At 40.8% G+C, this 23,722-nt stretch overlaps 2 protein-coding genes across 4 annotated transcripts in view; one reads left to right on the top strand and one right to left on the bottom strand.

Moving 5' to 3' along the window:
• The window catches only part of LOC121960073 (uncharacterized), a 112,189-nt gene that overhangs the window by 45,134 nt on the left and 43,333 nt on the right, over window positions 1–23,722 (bottom strand). Inside the window, exon 2 of one of the 3 annotated variants that reach the window (XM_088071221.1) lies at window positions 3,910–4,046. The gene's annotated coding sequence lies outside the window, so the exon portion shown is untranslated. Of the gene's footprint in view, window positions 1–360; window positions 947–3,909; window positions 4,047–23,722 lie in introns of those variants that run through there. The other 2 variants (XM_088071222.1, XM_042509672.2) reach the window with 2 other exon arrangements.
• Window positions 10,424–19,685, top strand: LOC121959585 (BCL2/adenovirus E1B 19 kDa protein-interacting protein 3). Its single transcript, XM_042508977.2, has 6 exons — window positions 10,424–10,652; window positions 15,160–15,310; window positions 15,560–15,641; window positions 16,738–16,811; window positions 17,798–17,944; window positions 18,930–19,685. The coding sequence occupies exons 1-6, from the start codon at window positions 10,610–10,612 to the stop codon at window positions 18,976–18,978; spliced, it is 546 nt and encodes a 181-aa protein (XP_042364911.1). The 5' UTR covers window positions 10,424–10,609; the 3' UTR covers window positions 18,979–19,685.

The following is a 23,722-nucleotide window of genomic DNA, read 5'->3' as shown; positions in this document are numbered from 1 at the left end:
CACACACATTTCACAACACGAGCACGCCACGAGCACATGAACACACCCCCACTGGCAGGATGAATGCGTGCGCGTACACACACACACCTGCCAAACACATAAACAAAATGCATGCACGTGTGCGTGCACGCATGCAAGGACGTGCACTGCTTCTCTTTTCATCGTACGATTCAGCAGAACGTAAAAAAAAACAGCCAAAAGTAAATGCTGCAGAAAATAAATACTTGTATGATGTTTTTAAATGTGTCCTCCTTTCTGATCTTTCTCACTTGGTTATCTCTATGGTGATGCTGAGAGAAGGCTGATGGGGGAGATCGCTGTACTATCTCCCATCAGGACACAGAACTGAGTCACACATACCACATCTCTCGCTTCCTGTTTCCCCTTCTGCGTTGCCTCGTTCTCCCACAAAAGCTCCTCTTCTTCTCCGCTATTCCTTCACAGCTCCTCAGCCCATTCTTCCATCCCTCTGGCGTTCATGTTTTGCTCTTATTCCCACCTCTCTGTCACTGCCGCTCGGTGCGCTTCACACCGTTTCCTCTCCTCTGTGCAGAGTCCATCTGCTCCTCTCTTTATCCTCTCTTCTCTGGTTTGGCTCTTCCTCTAGCTCACCCTCCTCTTCTTCTGTGGATTCATGCCTTTTCACGTGGGAACCTTTTTATCCATCCCTCAGAGCTCTGAGCTCCGCTGTGCCTACCTAGCTGTCTGAGCGTTTGTGCTGCGAGTGGAAGTGAATGGACAGGAGGGGGAGCAAGAAGACAAGAGTGAGCAAACAGGCAGTTATCCTCTCAGATGCTCCTCTCAGTTCCCCCTGTCTTGCTCCTTTTCCCTCTCTCCCCCTCTTTTTCTCTGCATCTCTCCATCATGACCTCCTCTCTGTGTCGCCATGCAAGCCCCCCTGTATCCTTGTATGCAAAGGATGGGAGGGAGAGACGGGGGGACGGGACGGAGAGTAGGAGGCAGTCGGAGGTGGAGCTAGTGAGTTGGTCTAATTAAAAAGCAGAGTATGTACAGCTGCAGAGAGCAAAGAGGGAAACGAAGAGGGGAGGAGAGAGGGGAGCCAAGTGATCCAGGGGGCGGAACCAAGGGACAGGGAGGGAAGGAGCAGTCGGTAGGGGGTGGAAATGAGGGGCACGGGCTGGTTAAGGGGGGTGGTGGTAGGGAGCAGCTAGTAGTGTGAGGTGGGGAAAAGGAAAGAGCTGACAGGACACCAAGGTCAGCTGGAGAGGAATGCAGAAAGGTCACGCACACAGAGAGGGAGGGAGACGGGGGGGAGAGAAGGAGGGAGAAGGAGATAGGAACAGACAGGTAGAATTATTCTACAGATATCTCCCATATGAGTGGGGGCAGAGCCGGGGAACCGTGACCAGCAGGATAATAGAGACACATGGACAATGGCCCTCTGAAGCAGAGGCAGAGCCATCGAAGGTTAAAGCGCTCCAGTGTTCTCAGGCCTCTTTAAATTAACATGCGTAAGTGTTTGCAGTCGTGCATGCAAATTAAAAGGCAAAACACCAGTGTGTATTAAATTAATCACGTATTTTTGCACGGGTGTTCTTCTGTCTGAAGTTCTCAGCGTGTTGTTTTTGTGTGGGCTTGATGACTATAACAAATTGATTTTTTTTTTTCTTCTTATTGTTGTACATCGACCCAATCATCAATGCACTGGCTGTTGTCACCTGAGGCTGGTTAGTAGAAACCACTCTATACAGCGGAGATGGAGAGATAAAGTCTACACCTAAATGCCTTAAGGGCTGAGACATCTCATCCCATTTTATCAGCTCTGATCACTTATCTTGTCCCATCTCCTCTCTCTCTCTTTCTATCACAGCTACATTAACATCCCACTGAATCTTGTTTTTACATCTCTCAGATGTTCTACTTTTAGATCCCATTTCTGGAAATCTTCATTTGAATGGATTTCAAATATAATTTCATGGAAAGAGCCAAATTACTCCCATGGAATTTGCAGTAATAGGAGCTGAATTGACAGGCCATCCACTGCAATACTAATGGGATATACCTATCGACTACATTGAGTAGACAGAAATAGATTAAAGCCTTTGAGCTAATACAAAAATCACATACAACACACGCTCAACTTTGCATATATTTTACACACATAATCCACACAAAGTGGTGGGAACTATTCAGAAGTAGAGTGATTAAAATAAATCCGCAGAGGGTCAGAGTTTCTTGCCATAACAACTTATCTACTTATGTTATAATAAGAAAAAGTGTCTTTTAATGACGTATGCAGATTTTGTGAACTATTCAGTTAGACATGTTGGTACTACAAAAAAAGTTGAATGTAAAAATGAATACTGTGATATCTGGTCATGATGAGAAAATATGCAATAATGCCATAAAAAAACGTCCTGTTATAAAGTGAAAGGATCTTGTTCAAGAGGCTCGTTCGAGATGAAACATGGGTGAGATCAGGTGGCAGCAGCAAGGGGGTGCTGAAAAAAGCTGCCGTCAAGTTGTTCCATTTTCAGCAAAGATGCTCTATTTCAAGCAACTTTTAAAGAATGTTCAGGAAGTCAGAGAAATATTAATATCCTGTTGGAATCAATGTACGCTACCTGTAGTTTGCAGACGATATGATATTATTAACACCACATGGTATGTTTTTTTAAACTTTCATTGCACAACATGAGACTAATATTCTGCAATCCAGTGTTAAATACAATTTCACTGAAAATGTGTATTTACTACATAAAAAGTGTGGTTCGTGGCCAAAACTAAGATCGAATCAGCTCTTTGATCAGGCGATAGCCAGACGCTTCTCATCATTCCCTGGGTCTTGCAGTCGGTGGAGAGCAACTGCGCCTGGCTCAAAAAACTGTGTTCGCCTCGATCTTGTGAGGTTATCGTTGCCCGCATCTGCATGATGTCAGAGCAAGGCCGGATCAAGTTGAAACATATTTAACTGGTATGCATTGTGCAGCAATTGCTAGTAACTGATTCTGAACAGGCCTGCGTCATCTCGAACAAGCCTGATGAGAAAACCAGTCCCCCAGGAAATGTGTTGAGCTTTGAAACGGTATAATTACGCCATCACCATCACATTTCTTCCATTGAATAACATGGCAAAACAGATGTCTGTAAATCAGTGGAAACATTTTTTTAGGCATCACAACGCCCACAAGATGACTTCACTTCAAGTCAGGATTTATACCATTCAGTCCAGAAACATTCAGAAAGTCTAGAGGAGCCAATTAAGTAATTTTATCTCCTTTCGAGTTATAAGCGCGCTAAACCGAAATCTCTTGTGCCTGCTCTATGGGCCATGCAGTGCTGAAGCAGTGCCGAACATCCAGGTAATTTTATAGCAGCTGAACCACTGAGCAACTTCATGTAGCACTGAGCAGATTCCAATGTAGTCTGCAGGTGTTAGCACATCATCAATCAACATCAATGGTTATAACAAGAAATTGAGAAATTATTCTTTTGTCGAGGTGGTAGCAATATGCTGCCATATTTCACCACATTTGCACATACTAATCTATTGACAAATTCGGCTACATTTGTTGGATCTCTCTGTAACTCTGTAATTGTCTCAGATATTGATAGTTCATTCAGTAGTTGAGACCACTCTGTGAGACTGTACTTTGGTATAACAATGCTGTGAGCGAGATGTTTGCGTCAGCATGCTGACATGCATCTGATTAACAATGATAGCATTGTTATATTTATCAGGATCAATCATAAATGACTGACTGATTGAATGCAGACCCATATTCCTGTTCCAAAAGAGCAGGATTAATTTGCTAGCTGGATATCATTGCAAAGTAAAACATGAACAACCTCCCCATCCAACCCCTGCAGACATATCAGTATCACTGTTATTATTAGATTCTGTAACAAGGATTAATATAAAAACTAATATCTGTTGTGCAAACTTACCCAGATACCTCAGGAACAGGCCCCAGGATGTGCACCTGCAGCTGGGGTGAAGCAGAGTGACGCACTGGTTGCAGGGGGTTCGGGGTCATGTGCTGCACAGAGGGCTTTGCTTGGCACGACTGCAGTGACTTTGACGTCTGTAAAGAGTTGGAAGACGAGTGATGTTAGACTCCGTGCATGTTTGTGGCTGTTGGAGACTGTCAGCATGGTGAAACAGCAGATGGAGGATAATGAACGGAGCACAGACTGTGTGAGGCTCCTGAACAGGCGGAGCAGTCTATCGGCTACAGAGAGGACCTTGAGTTTACAGACGACAAAGAGCTTCTGCTGGCAGAGTTTATAGGTGGTGTTTAGTTTATCATCAATTATATTTTGACAATGTTTGAAGCTCTCCGCCATCTCAACTGTCCTGCTGGTGATTATAGTGGAGTCGTGTGAGGGTCAAGGCATGTTGGGAGAGCTAAAAAGCTGTTCTTTATAGTTTTAGAGGCTCTCAGGCACAGACGCAGCAGCTGTCTGCACACGCTTTGTGAGATGAAACTGAAATGAGGACACTAATGGGCAACAATAGACTGCTGTTACGTTTCCTAGACAGAATTTAAAAATATACTTACTGTAATGACCTTTTAGGAGCAATATTAGTTTTATCTTAACAGTTTGAGAGCTTGAAATAAATCTATGTAGGTCACGCACAGGTACCATATAATGCATTTACTGCATATTGTGTCTGTCTAATAAAAAGTGTATTTCCAAATTTGGTGATTATGATTTTTTTTTTTTTTAGATAGACTGAAGGATTAAGTGTTCTTTTAAAGGTTGGGTAATGTTACTTCTTCTGAGGCTCAATAAACCCAAATGGATTATCTAAAAAATGCATTGTCACAAAATTTGCACAGATGTTCATGATCCCAAGAGGATGAAACCAGTTGTTTTGGAGATTCTCTGACTTTTCCTACTGCACTGCTATAAGGCTGAAATATAAAGGATTCATTAACTATGGGACTGACTGTCATGGAATTTGATGCAGACATTCATTATTCACTTAGGATTAATTGTAAATACTTTGTTGATCCACTGACTTTTTATCTGACATTTTCTGGACATGAGGTTGGCGCGGTAGAGTAGCGAGGGTTGGATCTGACTGAGAGGCGGAGGACACTGTTGGCAAACAACCTGTCACTCAAAGCCGTCCGTCTTGAAATATGCACAACTTTAAGCCTAAATGAAATTGACTCACTTTTGGAGGCAGCCTCAAGTGGACATTAGAAGAATTGCAGTTTTTGACACTTCACGTCAACTTCATTTTTCAGCCCCGGAGGATGTCGCTTAGTCAGTCTTGTAGGCCCCCATATTAAAAAGCCCAACATTACAGCAGAAATTAACATGTTTACTGATCTGGTTTAAAAACATTTTTTTCTCTAAAGCTAATTTCCGCTTTTGTGACAACTGCATGGGGGTGATTTTTTTTTTTTATATAACTCACCCCTTTACACTTTTTTAAGATATAAAGTTTTGCATAATTAAGGGTGGGGACACTCTGAGGCATAGCTACAGTCTATGAGTCAATTCTCTTTTCCACAGCTTCACCTTCTCATGTAAATACTGATGGTGACAGCCATGACGCTGAACTCTAGGTTTCACAACAGGAGTCTAAAAAAAAATGGGGGACATCACAGTAGCTATGTCCATTATGCCCAAATGCCTACAAAACTAATAACAATCCCATCAGCCTCTGCTGCATTTTGTGTTTCTTGCTAACAAGCAAATGTTGGCATGCTAACACTAAACTAAGATGCCGACCACGGTAACCTTTGGTAGTGCCTAGCTACAACACCATGCCAGAAAAAAAAGAACAAATAAACAAACAAACAAACAAAAGAGATCAGATAACAGCATGAAAAGCTTCTTGTTTTGATAAGATATTTTTGACGTTAAAATGTCATACAAACTTATCACATTATAACAAAAAAAACCTTGTTATAATAAGAGCAGCAATACACTACCATAGTAACCTAGATCCAAATTAATGACTAAATTCTGACTGAATAACACCTTTAGCCTATAGCATCATCATTTCAGATCTTGTTTCCTCTCTCCCTCTCTGGCCTCGTGCACATGAGTCAGTTACCATCCTCCCAGGGTGAGTCCAGAAACTGTAATTATTATTTAGCAGACTAATCCAACAGCTCCCTGCATATAGCCAATCAGGTCATTTTCCCACAGTGCCCACAGAGGACACCACCAAAAGAAACATCACTAGTTTCACTGGCACTCATTCATCAGCTTCTGCGTCTAACCAGTTCCAAAAAAAGGGGTGAATTTTAAGCAGATCTTTTAATGTACACTCAGATAAAGTCATCAATCACAGCCTAATACAAGGTTGTAGGATAGGGGACGTGCCTAATGGCGAGATCTAACTGTGGCCATTACCTGAAAAGGTTTTATTATTTTGCTATCTCAGATTCGAGCATGATGGATGAACGAGGCGGGCAGTCATTTGCCGGACCTGACTACAGCTGGCGTCTCTCTCTTTGATCTGAGCCGGAGCCCAGGACATTGTCAAAGATCTTAAGCTGCTTTGATGGATGGGGGAACTTTTCCTGCTTTGTTTCTGGGTCGAATAATGACTTACCATGTCCGTCCCCTTGTCTAGAAACAAGGCTGGAGGTCAGAAGAGAAATGCTGCTTGGCAACATAATAAATGGGTGAGAAGATAGACTGTGAAAGCGGGGAGATTTCTGGCCGCCGCTATGCACCAGAAGGCACTAACAATACATTACATCACTCTTAATGTTTGGTCTTCTTGTCCAACTCAAATAGGAAAGTGAATTACAAAAAAAAAGTTTTAGAGCAGTTGTAGTTAAATCAGTACAGAGTTGTATAACATGAAAGGCATCATTTTTATGGCTGTAGATAAAATTGCCTCAGGACAAGAGTGATTTTTGGTTGCTGTCACCAGCAGGTGGGGATGTTGTTCATCTTAAAGAATCAGGCAAGGTTATATTATAATACTCGTAACAAATTATTAAAGAAAGAATGAAATCTATTCCCCTATAATGTTCATTTGACCGTTTTGTTCCTGTGTTCACTGATTTGTTAATTATTACTTAGTAATCAGAGTAAAAGTATTATGCTGATGGGAGTATAGTGTGAGCATCATCCTGTGTTATGTCTGTTTGCTCTTGGCTACATGAATGAAATCCAGCTCTGAGTCTGTGCGCAGCTGATGTCACCGATGCCAAGCGTCTTAAAGGAATGTCACAGAAACAGATGAATCATCTGGGCCATAGGGCTCATTCGATGCACACAGAAAAATCTGGAGCGCATTCTTGATCAAAGTAATTAAAGAAATAGTGTAAATATAGCACAGAGTTCTCGCATGTTCTCCAGGTATGTGATGCTGATAAAGTGATGATGCAGCGACCATGAACATCCTGATCTGCTCTGGTCCATTTGATGTTTTTAAAGGCGCACATCAAACGCTACTCTGCAGCATATGCAGCTTGCCAAAGATTAAAAGGGGAGCGCTATTTTAAAAAATAAATAAATAATTTCTAGATTCTGGCAATAACTTTAATAATTTGGCTTTAGAACTGCAGCCCATTAGAGAGATTTTTAATAAGGACATTTTGTATGGACATCCCTGGACTAAAGAGGTAAAATCTTTTTTTGTATGATTCATTTATTATTTATATTTGAAAATGGATTACAGTGTAATATTGATGTTGCTCAGTACCCCCCCACCCCCCCCACCCCCATCCAAAAAATGCCTTTTGTGTGTGCCATGGACCAAACGGGTTAATTTTGCGAAATGATTATCTCACTGCCATCCACTTCCATCCATTCATTTTGATCAAGCAGCAACCTCAGAGGCTGAAAGAGTAAAGCCAGTGTGGAAGTGCCAAAACCTGCAGTTCACTGAATGGCCACTAGAGGCTTGCTCTGAAACTGAGTCAATCCCCCAAAGACACCTATGTTACAACTTTACAGCAGAAATAAACGTTTGTAGCCGACTGTTTCAGTTCAAGGATTTATGGCCAAAGTGAAGTTAAATATATATGTAGGTTTACAGGCAGGCAGATACAGGAATAATGAGGTAGGCAGGGGTCAAATTCTGGATAGTCATCCAAAAAAGAAAAACATATCCAAAAGGGGGCAGACAGGAAATCCAGGATTCCAAACTAACAGGCAAGTAAAAATTCCCAGATTCCATGTTTCGAGTAACAGATAACAGAGGCTAGAAAGCAAAAAAATACAAAGCACATGGTAACTGATGAACTGAAAAGGAGCGAGTGGACAAGGGCTGGTTAAATACCTGCAGGGCTGATGAGGAAAGGGGGAACAAGTGAGCAAGTGAGCGGGAAGGTCAGGTGACTAGGGCTTGAAGTAATGGGGTTGTTGCAGGGTCGGAGGGAGTGGCTGGATGTGGGAGGGAGGTGAGTGAGACAGGAGGAAAAGTCAGAGGGGATATAGTGGACAAAAAAAGAATGGCAGTGGATGGTCTGAAGATGTGGGAATGTGGCCCGAGGACATAATGTGACAAACCCAGGTCCCTTTGTGTGTGAACAGCTTTGTAGTTTTCTTGGCCAAATTTGAAACTGGCAATGAAATGAAATTTTGTACATTTCTTGTACATTTCAGTGGATGATTTACAAAGTTTTTGGTGACAACCTGATGAAATTACCCTTGACTCACAATTAGGTCCAAATCAAACATCAAAAAACAACATCGATCTGGATCGACAAATCGATTCACTGATCAGCAATCAGGTATCACTGATGCAAAAGGAACGCACCTATACCGAAGTATTGTCATCTTAAAGATAGCTTTATTTTTATATTACCATGGTGCACCTGTGTCACAACTGTTTATTGTAAGCACACCTCCTTTCTAAACATTCAAACAGCACCAGTGAATAAGACAGCCAAGAAAAAGACAATCGGCAGGTTTCCTTTAACCCACAAATTGCACAAACTGAAACTGCCAATGTAAAATACACCAAACTGAAACACATCGATCTAGAAAAAAAAGGTTTTTACACTGGCATGAGGTGGTATTTCAGTCGATTTGATAAAGCCATATTTATGGCTGGAATGGAAACACTTTTTTTGCTTTTATAGGTCACATGATGCTACGGCTATGCACTTGTTGAAAGGAAGTGGCTCCTTCGGGCATGACGCAACAGGAGCTACAAGAGGTGTTACTGCATCGCATAACTCTTCAAAAATTTAACGGATCATCTGGAAGTTTTGAATCCACAAGGACTGCAACACAGCAGACTCCATGGAAGAGAACCTGCTCCATATTTAGACATGAGGAGCTCATTCTGAGCTAACCATAGCACAAAGACTCTTAGTTTCAGTTGATTATACACTAATGTAAATATAGTTTTAAATATTATATTCATTACCGCCAATGGATCCCCCTACATCCGACACACTGGACCTTTAAAAATGAATCCACTCTTTTAAAAAGGGGGGAAAAAGCTATGTTTGACTACTAATACAACTTAAATGTGCAGACATTAATATTGAGAAAGTTTAACTTTCAATTAAGTCACACATAAAAAAAACAGTTATTACACTTTTTATATGCATTAACAGGTTTTTAAAGCTTGTATGTGATTCTTTTTTTTATCTTCTGGAACCGTTTTTTATTATTCTGCTGCAAAAAGTTGTTAGTTTATCAGAAATATTGTTTTATGATGATGCAAGACAAAGATACTGCAAGTAGCCTAATCTGTGGGATACTGTGTGTTCAGGGCCGTTCAGGGAAATCGGGTGAAACTGGGTACTGGCTGGTGTTTCTTACTCCTGCAGGAGGCTTAATTTATCTTTCTAGACAGTTACTGAGGTCATCTGGTTGGCACACTAATGAACCCAAATCAACCCTTTGGAAAAAAGTAAACCCAAAAAGGAACATATTATCATCTACAATGAATAACTCTGGACTTGATGACGTATTAGAAAGTGTTAAAGTATTTTTTTGTAATTGTTAAAACCTGTCACTACTTTATTACCATAATAGAATGATTTGATTAACACCAGAAAGAGGGAAACCCAAAAATTATTTGTTTATCATGAATAAATCCACTACTGCAAACTCTTTATAAAGAAAAATCTGAACTGACTCTGTAATAGCTCTCAATAGATTATGTAACATCAACAGTGAGCTGAGAGAACATGTGTAAGCTATGTGATATGTACATACATGCATGTTAAAAGTGGTGTTTGTGTGCTGTCTTTTCAAATTTGCAACTCAAAAATGCATTAATAGTCAAAGTTCCTTACATAATCATATAATAACTTTTAGAAAATTGGAAATTCATATTTTTCATTGACCAAAAAGTTGGTTGCTGGGAGACAATGCTTAGGGCACGCGCCCGCTGCTGGCGTCACGCACCTTGTTGTGGCTTTTTACCTGCTGAGCCTCTCGGCTTGTTTTGTTTACCTCTTCCCCCCTGACACGTGGGACAGGGAGGGGGAGGAGGGAGGGAGAGGAGGATTAGCGCAGCGTCGGTGCCTGGTGTCCTTTTTAGACTACAACAAACACAAGAGTGACTGAGAGAAAAGCGAACAAGGCAGAAACCCATTTGCACCTGCTCGTCCTCGTCGGCCAGTGTCAGCATCTCTCCGAGCTCTCCCCCCTCTCTCTCTCTCTCTCCATCCATCCATCCATCCACACACCCCGGCGATCAGGCATGTCTCTGTCCGGCTCGCAGACACCAGAGGACGGACTCTATGGTGAGTGATGGTGGTACATGCACCAGGCCGTGTGTTTCGCTGTTATATCATGACATTTATGTGTTTGCCTTTGCAGCCGTAACGTAGATCGTAATGCTCACACGTAGCTATTAAACAGCTAACCGACAGCTATGTGTGTGCACAGATCGATTGGATTCACCGATGAAAATATCAACAAAGTGGGTAAACAATGTAAACAATGAGCCCATTCATTGGCTCGGTGTGTCTCCGGATGTCCCGTCATCAGTGATACTAACAGCATGTCTGCAGGTGTGAGAGGATGCCACAGAGAGAAGAAAGCACTGCCAGTTTTATTGTTGGCATTGTTGTTGCCACTGACACCGTCATTGTGTAAACGGATTCCCTGACTCACCTGTTTGTATCGCTGTAAGCCAATTAAGATGTGGAGATTTCCTGACGCTTATAGCTCCACTGTGCACGTTGCTTGGCACATAGGATGCTGGGTAAAACAAGTGCAACAATGTTATTATGGGGACAGTAAGGGACTGTATTAAAAATAATGAGGGCAGGGTTGAGCCTTGACTTTTTAAAAAAAGTAAAACAAGGTTGTCACTTACAGCCTGACCAATACTGGAGTTTTTACATTAATGACAGGAATGTATCAGTAATCAATCTTGCTATGGACCCTTTAGATTTATTTTAAGAATTGTAACCAAGATACAAAGACCTACTGAGTGTGACGATTTAAAGTTGAAAAATCATCTTATTTCATATAGATGAATGTTATGTAACAGTGACAGTGTTTTTATATTACATTGAATCTAGGTTGCTATTTCTGTAAAGCAGTTTTCTTTTATTTATCAGCCAACATACGGAAGTACGTGTCTTGGCAATTTATTGGCCAAGCTTGATTGTCAATATTTGCTTTGAATGACCACCTCCTTTACTCAGAAACGTTTGTAAAACCCTGTTTTAAATGTCAATGAAACAATATTTTTATACTGCTGAATCTGCACATTAGGGGAGGAATTAGCAATTGCCAAAAAACAAAAAACAAATAGGAACAAATCATTTTTACTGAAATTTCAGCCACCATTTTTCCACCAAATGCTACTAAATGATTATTAAAGGTTATTAACATTCGTCAAATTTCCACCCAAATGTAGAGCAAATTGACTTTAAAATAAATGAGAGAGAGAGAGAGAGAGATGTAAGAATGTCCGTCCACAACTGTTTTGGGGATCATTACAAGTTGGACATATTGAGATAAATAGTTGATGGCATTCTCATTTCCAGTGCCTTTAAGACACCAAAAAAGAGGAGGGCACCTTTTTGTTAGTTGCAGTATTTTAAAGTTGCAGTTTTCTTTGAATTTCCATTGTTTGCACTCAGGTATTTTTTATGCACAAATTGAAAATGTGCATATAAATACATGGATGGAAACACACTTGCAGTAAAATATGCATATAACCAAATGCACCCTTTTGGTCGATGGTGAACACAAAATGTGTATTTTAGGACGCAACTCTTTTGCAGTTTGCATTAACTAGTCAGTCTTATTTTAAGTAATTCTTGCAAGAAAAATGTGAGGTTAAATAAAAGCATAGTGTTGTCAAAAATACAGATTTATTAACTTTGATTGATTCTTAATTCTTTCTTCTGCTCTCTTATTGGTAATGCTTTCTACAGTCATTCTGCTGTTACCTGATACCTACCAAGAAAAGCAAAGTTATAGCCCTGTTTATTTGATAAAAATTTAAACTTATATGCCCTAAGAGTCATTTTCTTCCCTGTATTATCAAAAATGGTATTGAATATTGACATTTCTCAATGCATTGTATTGGTGTTAGACATTCCATTATCGTGACAACACTATGAAGACACGGAAAAACTGCAGACCTCCCCTGTTCTCAAGAAACAATTTCAATATCCTCCCTTCGGCAAAAACAAAAAAGACATAACCCACCCCCCTCTTTTTGGTCCCCCATGTCCTTTTCAATTTCTGTACAGTCCCTAAACTGGAAGCAGACATTCATAGCTGCGCAAATCAAAAATGAGCCTGTTGTGCTGCAGTTCATTGAGTCTTTCAGCATCCAGCTCTTGTCCACATTACATAAAGCTGATTTGGCTGTGGCACAGATGAATGTGTATAGGATTGCACCATAGAAACTGATTTAGTGCCGCAGAATGGCGACAGATAGATAAGTCAGGCAACAAGGCAGTTATGTCATAACTCCCCTCTGTAAAAAAATAAATAAATAAAAAAGAAAGAACTAGGGCAATGGCACAGTTTTCCCACTCTGCCCTCCCCCTACTCCTCTCCCTCCAGCTCTGTGCCCACTCATGTCTCTCCCCCCTCTGCTGCTGTTTGTGTGATTACAGAGTGTCAGAAAGTGAGGATTAGAGCGATCAGAAGAAAGGTGAAGGATGCTATGGTAGGCAGATGAAGTGCTGATATTTTGTAAACGCTGCCCGTGTCACCAAGGGACACAGACGGCATGACAAGGGAGAAACAAGGGGAGGAAGGGAGAGGGTTGATGGCTAATCTCTAACAGAAATAAGATCTTACGTAAGCAAGCATGCTGTCAGCCCGAGTTAGCCCTGCCCTACTGTTTGGCTCTGGGTATGTGCACACCATACACACAGCTAAGCGTGCGTGTGTGTGTGCATGTGTAAATCTTTTCCTGCTCATGTACCCAATGACCCAGGGTGTCCATTCATTCCTGGGCTGTGTGTTTACGGAGCTCATTGATGGAGAGAAACAGACTGTGGCTTTCAGTCTTTGTCACGTCAGGACAGTGCTACAGATAAGTCACCGTAATGTCAGCGCACAACAACACACCTGTCCACATTTCAGAGGGAAACTAGCTGGCTCATTTGGTTAACATAAGCATCGCAATATCAGAATTTCCCAGACAATACAATCAGTGGGTTATTTGGAGACAAGAAAAGCTGCAGTGGTCAGTAATTTACAGAAAAGTGAAAAAAAAATCAAATAAGTTGAATGAAAAACAAAAGAAACAACAGTTGGAACCTTATAAGATTTGATCAATGTATTTCATACTATACAGAAAATAAACTAAAACAAAACGTAGGTGTGTGTGTTCAAATGGAGAGCTGACAGGAAAAAATATTGCATCTTCAGTCAAATTTGGTTATGGACTTGCACTTGTAAAGCATTTTTCTAGTTGTTCGATCACCAAAATAACACAACTTGTTACATTCACACAAACATTCATACACTGGCGGCCAAGGCTACCGCACAAGGTGCCACCTGCTTCTCAGTTTTTTAACATTCATACACAACCACACATGGAACAGCCACAGCGGGAGCAATTAGAGGTTCAGTATCTTGCCTAAGGACACTTGACACACACAACATGTTGACTAGAGGATCGTGGTGATCTAAATGCTGAATTTTAAAAAAGTTTATTCATTTCTAAGAACATTTTTTCAACATTTTTATAATTAAAGGTCCATTGTGTAGGATTTAGGGGGGTATATTGGCAAAAAAATGAATGTAATATAATTTTTTCTTCAGCGTATAATCACTAAAGAAACTAAAATAAGAATGATTATGTTATCATTACTTCATAATGAGCTGTTTATATCTACAGTACATAGGGAATGGCTTCTCGTCCATGGAGTCCACCATGTTTCGTAGCCTAGAACTGACAAACCAAACACTGGCAGTTAGCATACCCTCTAAGATGAACAGTGTTGGAGGAACCGAGATTTTTTTTTGACCATACAACTGTTTTTACCAGTTTATATCTCCTGGTCTGTTTGTTTTGGAGAGGAAGACATAACTGGGCTCATGGTTAAAACCTCATGAGTGTCTGGATGTTAAGTTTTCAGAGAAAAAAAAATGGGCACACATTAGCAGGTGATGGGCTAATGGGCCATCTCCAACTAGCCAAACAGCGTCAGAGTAAGACAGATTTGTAATGTGAAATTGCTTTCAGCGGTGTGTTCACTGGTTTTAATCACCTGAAGATCTCTGAGGATTATGTGGCTTACGTTAAAACACCCCTGAACAACGAACACTGAGGGAATTCTAACCGGGAGAAGTTTCAGCTGGTTGATATCCTCAATCCTCACCACCAGATGTCACCTAATCCCCATTAATCTTTCACACGGCACATAGAGTTGTGCTGTTTTGATTTACATCAGGCAAAATCCTTTACACATGTAAAACAAAAACTACAATACTTGATTTTATCAGTTAATTACAATCTGTTCAGAATCACTGGCATGGACAGCAGTGTTAATAATAACACTGTTTTATCAATCTGTACGGCACAATTCACCTTATAATTTAGTGAAAAACTAAATGCCAGTGACAGATGTGTTGCACACTCTATGAATGTGATTCAATGTAAACACTAACTTTTAAGGCTATAGATTTGTTTACTTTCCTCATCACGAGTCCTCTCTGGCTCATTGCAGTCTGACATATGTGCACGAGGCCCCAGCGTTGTCTGCCTCCCTGCTTACTGTCTGAGCATCATCACAAACTCAGCTGCTCCTATTGTTTCCTCATCAGGCTCCTGGGTGGAGCTGGAGGAGCTGATCGCAGCCGTGAGCCGCAGGGAGAGCCTGACAGGGCCGCAGGACAGCATCTCCTCCGCCCTGCAGGGGGAGCTGGAGAGGATCCTTCTGGAGGCACAGCTGGAGTGTGAGAGGAGTAGAGACAGGTAATGGTGCAGTTTGAGTGGTTTTTGTTTGTTTTGTTTTGTTCTGGGGGTTGAGCTGCACAGCGAGGTGTGAGAATAATTTGCACAGTAATGAGTTTCATTCTGTGCTCAGTGGAACTTTGCTTGTTTTTCACAACATGTGTTTACTTTCTCTGTTTGATTTTAGCAGAGTTGTAGAGTTGTTAAACTGCAGTCTGTCCATATCTTGATTCTGAACCCAGATTGTAAACGTCTGTTTGTTGTCCACAGTCCTCCACAGGCAGGGACTCCAAAGTCCACTGGGTCCCCGAAATCCACGAGTGAGCAGGACAGTGACTGTATCACCATACAGGTAATGACTCAGCACTGACGTGTGTTTTTAAACTCATCATGAGTTTATCTGATAAATATTAAAAGGATTTTTGCTATCTCTGATACAAAACATAGATCTGAAAATACACATACATTTTATTTGGTTGGGTGAGAACTGTTGTTTACTTTTAAAGGTCCCTTATTATGCTAATTTTCAGGTACATACTTGTACTTGTGGTTTATACTAGGACATGTTTACATGCCTTAATTAAAAAAACAATCACTTTTTTCCTCATACTATCTGCTTGAATATGTCTGTATTCATCCTCTGTCTGAAACACTCACTTTTAGCGCCTGTCTCTTTAAGCCCCCCTCTTCCGAAAAAGCCAAGTCTGCTGTGTTTGGTCAGCTTCTCTGGGTCTTCCACATCTGTGCTCTTGGTGTCTCTGCACCGTCACTGCGGCCAAAAAATGATTGTAACACTGTAGCAACAGTTTCTACCTTTATATAGAGTAGTTGTGAGATCACAGCTGCAAAGAGATCTTGACAGCTTGTTTAAAGATAGTTTCTGAATATTTACTGTGTCCATTTCTCTGCAGATTGAGTGTTTTGATACTTTCACAGTATTTATATACCTATACCTGCTTTATGATTAAAAAATGAATCTGACTTTAAAATTATGGGACCTTTAAAGCCCTTTAACTACAAATTAAATACAACATACTTTTATTATCTTTTATTTTACAATACTGCTGTCCAAAGCACAGAGGACTTTTTTATAGTGATTTCTGACTTCCCCCTCTCATTTCCATTTACTTTAGTACAGTCTTAAATCAGCTTGCAGAGACATAAAAGCACTTGAGTTAGGTCATCTACCTCATGAAGTTGTTCTGTTTTATTGAACTGTCTGTAAGAACGGTATGTTTGAGATTCCACCCAAAGATTTACAAGGCATATGTTCATGCTGGAGAAAATCAGGAGAATATCAGATTCAGCCATGTACATGTGCTGAGGTGTCAGGTTAACGTCACTGCTCTGATTTTCTCGTTTGTGTCTACTCTCCTTCCTCTTGTTTTTTTTTTTACTGTTATAGCATATGTTATAGCATATCATTTTATCTGTTACGCATGTTGCAGGAGGAAGCTGAGCGGCGGGTGGACACTGACTGGGTCTGGGACTGGTCCAGTAGACCTGAAAATATGCCACCGAAGTAAGACTAGCTCAGTTATTAAATGTATTTTCTTGTATATTCATTTATGTTAGCTGTTTTGTGTTTTTTTAATTTACTTAATCCCTAAGTTGTTAAAGAAACAAGAATAGTACGTAGAGGGTTAAATAACTAGTTAAAACCAAACTCATCATAAAAACGACCACCAGAATGATAAGAACTACCTTAAAAGACAAAAAACATCATTGGGAAAATTGATGTGTACTTTGATTTTTTAGTCCGGCCCATGTCCAATTTGCTTACGTGGAGGGGGCGGGGTTTATGACCTGTACTGTAGCCAGGAACCATGGGGTGATTAAGATGTTTTGGCTTCATTTTTGGAGAGCTGTCATGTTGTCCATCTTTATAATACAGTCTATTGTTCCTACCAGCCCCCGACGCTCACTAATTAACAACAGTTTAAGCAAACATTAACAATCTGTTTTGTTTAAGGCGTACGAAAACAGAAACATAAAAACAACAATTTAGTGCTTTTATGGGGATTTACGTGCTGTAACAGTTATTACGAGGCTGCCTGACAACCAGACGAAACACTTTACTTGTTTGTTAAATAATTAAACTACATGAACGAATGACTTCCCTCGAAACAAATGCATTCATTTGCTAAAAAAAAAATATTACTCACAAAACATACAAAATTGGCATGTAGTTATTTTCTAGTGTGTGTCTTCAGTTTGACTTTGAAGGCATGTTCCAATGCTGTGTCTTAAATTATTTTTTTGCGGATTATACCTTTGAGTGTTGAGAAGCGCATGAATCACCCTCATTTTTTATTTACGCTGCCACACTTGACATTTAATCTTCAGCAATACAATAAGTCTATTTGACAGGTAGTAGCTCTTAATGGCCTCTTAGTACTGTGCTACCTTTCATGCATTCCCAGTCTTCTCTCTTGTGTTCTCATTATCTCTGTTTATTTTTCTGTCTTTCCTCCGCCTGCGTCTCTCATCTCTCCACTTTCTATGTAGAGAGTTTGTGTTTCAGCACCCGAAGCAGCAGGGATCCCTCAGCGTGAGGAAGACGGAGGTGATGAAGAGAGGGATCTTCTCCTCCGATGTTCTCCTCATCCTTGTTCCCTCTCTGCTGGCTTCACACCTGCTCACACTTGGAGTCGGGTGAGACCAATACACACATACTTAAAGGAAAACTTTACCCGCCAAATGATCATGTAAATGACGCCTTGTTACGCTAAATTTCTGTAGAAAATGTTGCTTGCTTGCATGCCTACAGTGAACGAAGAATCAAAAATGACTTAATTTCATTCTTGATGAAATTAAGTCATAGGGTTCCACCTTTAACAACAGCAAAACCATATCAAAGCATCAGTTTACAAACTCTCACAAAACTCTCATTTATCCAGTCACATGCACAGTGCCTCCCAACCAGACAGCCCTTTCCTCTCTCCTGTCTTCAAAGCCAGACTCCATTAACACAAACAGCAATTTTACCTGACTGAACACGGGAGCTGCTGGTCTACTGCTGCCCCAATCAGTTAGTTCGTTTGTATAATTGTGTGACTCTGAACAAATGCTTTATATTACCAAAGTCATACAATAACATAAACAAACTAACTGGTTTTGGCAGCAGTAGACCAGCAGCTCTGGGGTTCTGCTTGGTAAAATAACTTTTTTTGTTTTTTAAGTTTAAGTTTCACTTCTTGATCAGTTTCTCATTTGAAAGGGCTGTCTGTTTGTGGAGTACTGAGCATACAACTGGATAAATGAGACTTGGAATATACTGAATAAGTTGAGCAAGAGGCTGTAAACATATCTTTTTATATAGTTTTGCTGGTGTTTAATTTGGACCCCATTTATTTCCATTCATTAAATCTTTCTGAATTTTTATATTCTTTGTTCACTGTGAAAACATTTAAGAAAACTAAATTTTCTTCACAAATTCAATGTAACAGGGGGTGAGTAACTGATATACAAGTGATCAATAAGGGGTTGAAGTTTTCCTTTAATATCTGCTGCTAAACTCTAACAATTCCAAAACTTGACACGGGCTGAAGCTAGCTACAGTTGCTAAGCTATGATTGGACAGCTGCTGTTTGGGGGAGGGTTTTCGCAAATGACCAATTACTGCTTTCTCTTTTTTTAGGATCTACATAGGAAAGCGATTGGCTGCTTCCACAACTAGCACGCTGTGACGTTGGCTGTAGCCCAGTACCCCCATTCGCTAACAGTCTGTCCAAAAAGGTCAGACTGTTACCGCACTAATTCGCCTCCTTCCCTCTCCTTCGTCATGGGGCAACCTTAGGACCCTGCCCGTCTGTACCTCTGTCTCTCTGTTCATCTGTCTACCCAGAAGCACTCTGCCTGTCTGTCTCTCTGTCAGTCTGTGCATGTCGTAGGGCCCGGAGAGCCGACGGATGCCGACCAATGAGTCAGACTGAGGTCACTTTTACTCCCCCGGAGAGTAACACTGATCTCAACCAGCTAAAGCATATTCAGAGAGGAGAGATTGCCCAGATACAAGAGAGGGGAGCGAAAGAGAGTTTAACCCAGCTAGAACAATAAATCCCTTTGATAGGAGGAGATGAAAACTGTTATTTGGGAGCAGTGTGTTCGGACGAAATGAGAAAGATAATATGGGGTAGCCTTTCGCCCAACCTTTGAAAAAGCAAAATGTCTGTCATTTGTCAAAAGTAATGACCCTCTGTAACTCTGAGCTGCTGAAAGTGGCTCTTGGGTTTTTTTCTGCTCTGATGGTGTATCTAATGTAGAGAGTTTTAGTTGGCTGAGTGAACCGTAGGAGTGGCTCTGGTTGTGCTTTTTGTCCCGTAAACCAATTAAATATTTGACGTCCGACAAAGACAATCATGACCCCATTAAACTTCACTCCTCAAAACCTTAATGTGCCTCTTGGGTCTTTTATTCCTCTCTTCCAGCCTCATCTTGGCAGGCGTTTCTTGAACACATGTTCATCTCGTTTAATAAATGCAGGAAAAGTGAAGCCGGCAAAGATTTCCTTAATTTAATTTGAACCAGTGATTAAAACTGCACGTGCGCAAGGTGGGGGTTTTTTTTTTGTTTGTTTCTGTCTGGAGATTATTCGTAGGCAATCATAAAAAACTAAAAGGAAAAACTTTGACTGTGTTGTTGACAACCTGCAAATGAACCACAGCATCTGGTTAAAATTTATGCCCCTTCCCATATGGGGTAAATCACCGAAAATCACTCTGTTGATTCGTCCTGATAAGCTCTTTGATGTCTGTTTCACTCGTGTTTTTTCTACCTGATCTCCACCAGCGATGACTCTTCCTCTTATAGAAATGTTATGACATCACATAAGCCTGTCTCCATCTGCCTTTGTCATTCCTTACCTCACATACGTCTTTTCTCTCTTTTTTTTTTTTTTAACAAGCTGCTGCTTTGACCAGTGAAGGATTTGACATTTTATTGCTTTCCCATAAACCAGAAAGCCGTTTCCTCTTAACATCTCATGAAAATAGCTGGCCTGGATTTAGAACGGATGCCCTGAGAAACACACTGTGTTTTTAGGGGGGTTTTCTTTGCTGTGCTGCCTTGAATGTAAACGTGCCCCATTTGTTGTCCGGCCCGACCAAACCCAGCGAGTTTATCAGCCATTAGCGGAGTGTTTGATGTGAGGGGTCCTGCTGAGCTCGTTAAGCTACTTGTAGACACACCACGCTGACGATGCAACAACACGCCTGCGTTGGCAGAGTACAAAAGCACCTGGTTTCCATTCACAGACGTTCACACATTACGCGCCCACATGCGAACTATGCCTAGCTACTGGTGCATGTTTTAGCAACACTTTTTCACAACAGGGGACAGCAGCGTGTGTGTCGGTGAGCGAAATGTTTATATGTGCTCAGGAAACGTTCGTTCGTCATTCTTGACTGCCATTCATCTATTTAAGTTGTGCAATGCTGCAATTAAAGTCTCAGTAAAAAGATTCAATTCCACAACGTCTGGCTCATGTTTGCAGTTTTGGCCTATTTTTCCAATAGTTAATAATAACATTGCACTCAGCCAAAAATAAGAACATAGAAAGAAACAAGCGGTCAGATGATCAAATAAGTTTAAACATTCCAGTTTATATTTGCATCATGTATTTAGATAATAAATGATTACTCAAATTGCCTGTTTTAAGCATCCATTATTGCTTATTGGTCTTCTTCCTGGTTCAACTCTGACCTGGTGTACGGAGTGTAACGTGTAGGAGATTACTTTATCAGCACTTAGTCGTGCTTGGCTCGGTTAAAGTTTTTAAATTTGTAATTTAATTTTTATTTACGACATCTATTGCACGTCTGTCCGGCCTGGAAGAGGGATCGCTCCTCAGCTGCTCTTCCTGAGGTTTCTCCCATTTTTTTCCCCCCTGTTACAGGTTTTTTGGGGGGAGTTTTTCCTTAGGCGATGTGAGGGAAGGGGAAGGGGAAGGACAGAGGGAAGTCATATGCTGTAAAGCCCTCTCAGGGAAACTGTGTTTTGTGATAATGGACTTTATCGATAAAATTGACTTGACTGGACATCTTGTATTATTTTTAGATTTATTTTCGCCACCAAAATCTATGAGGAAACTTATTTCTTAATTAAATTTTTTCACAACAAATCCCAAGATAACCCGAAATGACACAGAACCTTTTAAAATAAAAAACTATAATGAAATACAACCACCTAAAAAGTGAATTGAGCTGCTTCAGATATAACATATCTTGCATTTCAGTAACTTAAAGGTGTATGGGGGTATATGGGCAGAAATGGAATATAATAGTGTATATCACTTGAAAAATAACAATCTTTATATTTTTTTTGCTCGCTTAATATGAGCCCTTCATGTCTACACAGGAAGAGAGTCCTTTTCACAGAGCCTGTCAGAGCCCAGAACAACAAACAAAACACTGGCTGTAGAGAAAGCCTTTTGCATTTTAATGCTGAAGTGGCAGCACCGTAAGATCACAATAGGTTCTCTGTTCCCAGACACACCAAACTGACATCAATGAACAAGTGGTGTCGAAAGCCAAGTGTTGAATCGCCTCACATCACCTGAGTCTCTCAAAGAGTTTCACATAAACACAACACCATGACTTCAGCCAACTGCCAAACAGCATGCATAGTCTGCGCCTCCATGAAAAGATAAAACTCCATACCAACAGGCGGCGGTTGTCTGTCATTGTCATTAAAAACAGGAAACCAGACGAACAGCACAATCCAATATTAAAAGAACGAAGCATATTTACCGCACGCCAGTAAATACCAACACAATCAGAAAACGTTTCTGCTAAAAAGCTCAATGGCTAAAGAAAAACAGTCTTACCTTATAGAACAAGTTTGTTTGGACCTCACTCCCATTTGACTTTAATTCACTGAGCTGAACTGCCAAATACAGTGATTTCATCCACTAAAGGGCTACGCCGTCTCTGAGGCTGATTCAACATGCTGAATCATGTTGAATCATGTTATAGCAGCTAATGCACCTCCCCTTGTTTTATATAAGGTTAATGTTTTATTGTGCACTGTCCCTGTATAAATAAAACTACATTACATTACAATCAGCTGAAAAAGAAGCCCACAAGGACGGAAAACAGCCAACAAGGGCCAATGGTGTGGGACACGCTGCCGCTACAAGGGTGACAGACATTCACCGGCAGCCCAACACTGCCGACCATTTGGTGTGTTATGCTTGTTTAGGGAGCGGTAAGGGGGTCACCACCAGGTGTCACTGGATCTTACACACTGTTCCTTTAATTTCCACCCCAGGAATGTTAGCTTTTGTTAGCGGTTCTTGGAAGGAAGGAAGTAACAGATTCAGAGGCTACATGCATCCACTGATAATTAGGCAAAACTGCTACAAACAGCTGGGCAGCATGAGCACTCAGAAGATGAGCTAATTTAATTTTTCTCCAGCCGCCGCCTGCAATCATAGTAACTGTAAAGGAAGAACTACGGACATTTGTTTTTGTTTACTTAAATAGAAGTAATTCATTCAGATCATTATTTTAAGTGTCTGAAAACATTATAGAAAAGGATCACTGTGGAGATAAAACCTCTTTGCTAAAGATCCTTTGTTTAACCAGAAGCAGACCCAAAATTTCCATCACCAAACCCACCAGACTCCTTTTAAATAAACAGTAATTTTAGCGTATACAGTGCCAGCATTTCAGCCTTTAGCACATCTGACAGATGCAGATGTCTCCCTTAGTACTTGACCAAATTAAAAAATTGTTGTCTCCATTAGTCACTTGCACGCAAAAATATGGGAAAATAGGGTCCAGATTGAAAAGTACCAATGTTACCCTTTAAGCTATGAGTCTTGGCCAGTGAATTGTCCCTGATTCAATCCCCCCAAAACGTTTATCTTCAGCTTGGGGCAAACAGACGGTCACAGGTGGCACAGTCTGTTGTAAATCACCATGTTCTCACACAGTTACATCCCCTGTTGCTGTGAACCTTGGTGACTTCTTCATAGCGGGGGGCTGTGTTAAGATTTGTCGACCCTGTAATATCCTCCCTGAAAAATGGGGACAATTACTACAATGAACAGCCTTAAATGCCACATGTGATTTTTCCGAGCATAAAAGCGAGTAGCAGACTTTAAGATACACGTGGAATACAGCGGTCAGCGGGAGTCTGAGCATTTAGTGTTACGAAAGAACTTGTAACTGTAAGGACACCGAGGCTGAGACAAAATGTGGAATAAATCTCTTCATTTCCTGGACTCCACTTTAGGGATCGGACATCTGTCTCTCTGGGAAATACATTATCTTCCTGCTCCTATACCGCTAGACAGGATATAGAGTCCAGTTTCAAAGAGTTTGGATGTAACAAAGAAATTCGGTTAAATTGGCACAGCGTTCATGCTTTAACATTCAAACAAGGTCACTAATTTGAGCCTCCATATCAAGTAACCTCACTTAACCATAT

Source organism: Plectropomus leopardus, chromosome 20, assembly GCF_026936395.1.
Source record: "Plectropomus leopardus strain MGB_pleo_1.0 chromosome 20, ASM2693639v1, whole genome shotgun sequence".
NCBI classification, from domain to species: domain Eukaryota; kingdom Metazoa; phylum Chordata; class Actinopteri; order Perciformes; family Serranidae; genus Plectropomus; species Plectropomus leopardus.
Note: the sequence above shows the minus strand (reverse complement) of the source record. Positions and strands in the feature narration are given on the sequence as shown.

Coding starts and splice junctions, on each gene's coding strand:
- LOC121959585 (XM_042508977.2), top strand. CDS start 10,610: ATGTCTCTGTCCGGCTCGCAGACACCAGAGGACGGACTCTATG. Junction 15,642..16,737: donor GTGACTGTATCACCATACAG/GTAATGACTCAG, acceptor CGCATGTTGCAG/GAGGAAGCTGAGCGGCGGGT. Junction 17,945..18,929: donor CTGCTCACACTTGGAGTCGG/GTGAGACCAATA, acceptor CTCTTTTTTTAG/GATCTACATAGGAAAGCGAT.